Source organism: Orycteropus afer, unplaced genomic scaffold (genome assembly GCF_000298275.1).
Source record: "Orycteropus afer afer isolate SDZICR_OR568_19922 unplaced genomic scaffold, OryAfe1.0 scaffold00388, whole genome shotgun sequence".
NCBI lineage: Eukaryota > Metazoa > Chordata > Mammalia > Tubulidentata > Orycteropodidae > Orycteropus > Orycteropus afer.
The window spans coordinates 740,745-743,984 of NW_006921975.1; the positions used below are offsets into that span (position 1 = coordinate 740,745).

At 33.9% G+C, this 3,240-nt stretch overlaps 1 protein-coding gene across 1 annotated transcript in view; it reads left to right on the forward strand.

Moving 5' to 3' along the window:
* Positions 1-3,240, forward strand: part of THOC2 (THO complex 2) — a 150,492-nt gene that overhangs the window by 89,729 nt on the left and 57,523 nt on the right. The window contains exons 16-18 of the mRNA XM_007953366.1: positions 1,456-1,540; positions 2,388-2,481; positions 2,869-2,949. Of these exons, the coding sequence (XP_007951557.1) occupies positions 1,456-1,540; positions 2,388-2,481; positions 2,869-2,949 (260 nt within the window). The remainder of the gene's footprint in view (positions 1-1,455; positions 1,541-2,387; positions 2,482-2,868; positions 2,950-3,240) is intronic.

The window sequence follows — 3,240 nt, forward strand, 5'->3', positions numbered from 1 at the left end:
TGAGCTTGAGAGGAGGAGCTGTTCTTACTCATGCTTGTACCCTTAGTGCTTAGCACTTTGCCTGGCATATAGCAGACACATGAATGAGTGAATAAATATATAATAGAATTTACCACAGAAGAATATGGGCAGAGTATTTGATGTGCCAGCTTTTTAAATATATATTTGTAAGCTATAATTTTCACGTGTCTCGAACAACATGATTTTGGCATTGCTTGAATTTTTTTACATTGAGAATGGAATGTAGTAATTTATTACTTGTATAATTTTACAAGATTTGAATATTGTTTGAAAATGTGAGTTTGTTCCTGGACATTCAATAATACATTCCATTCATTCATTCATTTCATTCATTCATTGTGGTGTGTCACATGCCAGATACCATGTGCAGATGGTGGTGGTGGTGGTTGTTATGTGCCGTCAAGTTGGACCTGACTCATAGCGACATAATCAAGAAAATATTCCTCTTATTTTTGTTTGTTTCTTTTCCCTCCAGGGTGTGGAGGCATGGAGGGCAGGGTTAGCCTTGGCAAGTAGGAGGGATATAATTAAAATAGTGTAGGGTTGGGAGCAAGGAGAGGTGGCAGTAAGTTTAAGTTTGAACAGAGAGTAAAGTTTTAAAATGGCTACACTCTCTGTGAAAAAGTTCTGAAGAATGGGAAAAGAAAACAGTTGGTGAAGACATAATTTAGATTGATGGGTCATTTTAATCATAAGGAGTTTCTTAGATAATTATATCAAGTCTGTCACTTCTGGAATGTAGTTCCTTGAACTATAAATTGAATTCAGAATTTGCTCCATTACATTTTTGTTCAAGAAAGCTTTCTTGGTGTCACTTGTAACCTTTTCAAGTTTCAAGTTTCTGGGTCGATTATGTAACAATCTCATCAGAAGAGTTTAAGATTCTGTGCAATAATTATTTTGAACTACAAACATTTCATTGACATATATTTCCAGAATGTTGGTAAAAAGAACATTGAGCAGAGGAAGGAAAGGAATAGAACTGATTTCTAAAAGTTGTTTACTTTGAATAAGAGAACATTCTATATGGAGGAGGTATTACTCACCATTGAGCCAGATGGCCTGAGGTATTTCATTGCATTAATGCCAAATTTGATATCTTAATCCTGAGCAGTTCTTATGATTTCCTATGCTAAGGACTTGTGTATTAAGAGTTTTAATGCTTATTAGAGTATTACTATAAAATGAGAATATGTGTTTTATAAATATTAAACATTTTTATGTATGATCTTAGTAACCCTCTGAGAGAATGCCTAACCAAAATAGCCCAGATCTTACAGTAAATACATGATGAATGTGGCTGTTTATATGTATCCATTTTGGATATGGGAAAGAATTGTGTGGTCTTTTTCTCTCCCATAATGTAACAAAGCTGTCAACATTATGAAGGAAGTTACTTAAGATGATCCCTATCACCTTTTTCTCCCCTTGTAGGCGTCTAACCAAGGAGAATGTGAAACCTTCTGGAAGACAAATAGGGAAGTTGAGCCACAGTAATCCAACCATTTTGTTTGATTATGTATGTTTTGAGATTAATATCATTTTAAGGGATGTTTTCTTATTGATTGATTGATTGTGATTTGAGTGGGATGTTTTGTTTTTGTTTCAAATTGGCAAGCAGAAAGGGAATAAGGTGTTTTTAAAATGTTTGATAGTTTTTGGGGGAATACCTTTAGCAAATGAAACATGGTTATGCTAAAAACAAAACTTAACTATATAATATATTGATCTAATTTTATAGTACTGTGGAACAGTGCTATTATAAATATTCTGATGTTACCTTATTTATCACATTTTGATAGCAAGGTGAATTATTCATTGATTTTGGTTCTTAGAAACATTTGAATAGCATTTCATTGTGATTTAGATGTAGCACTATTACTTTAATTCTAGAAAGATTTCTAAAACATTTGTTATGAGACTGTTGTCGTTATATGCCGTCAAGTTAGACCTGACTCATAGCAACCCCTCCTTGGGTTTCCGAGGCAGTATTGTTACAGAAGTACATTGCCCCATCTTCCTTTCGAGGAGTGGCTGGTAGGTTTGAACCACCAGCCTTCTGGTCAGCAGTCAAGTGCTTTAGGCACTACGCTACCAGAGCTCCTTGTTATGAGACTAGCCTTTATAGTTCCAAAAGCCAAGTTAGGCTTTCTAGAATTATTTCCTAATTGGAAAATGTAGCCTAAAAAAATAATCTCTGATAAGAATAGTAGGTTTTATACTATACAAAATGGAAGGAAACCACTTTATTTATAAGCATTATTTCTTTCTTCTTTTGAAAAATAAAAAATATAGCCATTATTTAGTTGGCACACTACAATTCTTCCTTTAATTAAAACCATCTGTTCTGTTTTGGTGTTTTCCAGATCTTGTCACAAATACAGAAATATGATAACTTAATAACGCCTGTAGTAGATTCATTGAAATACCTCACTTCTTTGAATTATGATGTCTTGGCCTGTATCCTTTCAAAGTAATACATAGATGACATATTTCATAGATCTAAGAGGTGAACATTTCATTTTAGTAAGTTAAGTATTTGAGGTAGATTCAGGTGGCTGATTTGAAGTTTGACTATCCCCCCTCACCCGCGTGCATGCAGTCTTTTTATTGTATGTAGGGAGAGACAGGTTTACCTAACGTCATGATGTAGGTAGAATGTATCTTGCTTGCTGAAAGATGGGAAAGAGGCTAAAGAAGAAAAGTTGATACTAAAATGAGTGTATTTTTCAATAATGTATAATAACATAAAAGAAATATTTTTTCCCCAATATGTGACATACTTTTTGTTTTAAGGGTCTTTGTTAGAGACATCATGACTTAATTTTTTTCCTTAATGAATGAAAGATTGTATTATTGAAGCTTTAGCTAATCCAGAAAAGGAGAGAATGAAACATGATGACACAACCATCTCAAGCTGGCTCCAGAGTAAGTATTTTTGCTTTTCCAAACGTGAAATTACTTTTCTCTGGTAATTGCCACACTATATATTTCATTACCTGTGCTTAGATACTTGTAAGAGCCTATTTGTCAGGTATGTAGACTCTTTAGTTACTGGGTTTTTTCAACAGCATGTCCAGCTCTCTGGGAGTAGAAGCAGGTTTATTAGTATTTAGTCATTTTACTGACTCAAGAGGCTGTGATAGAATTCAGGTAAGTAGGACTTGGGAGATCAAGCTTTTCCTCTTTTTAAGTACTATTATTTTAGAGGAGTTGATT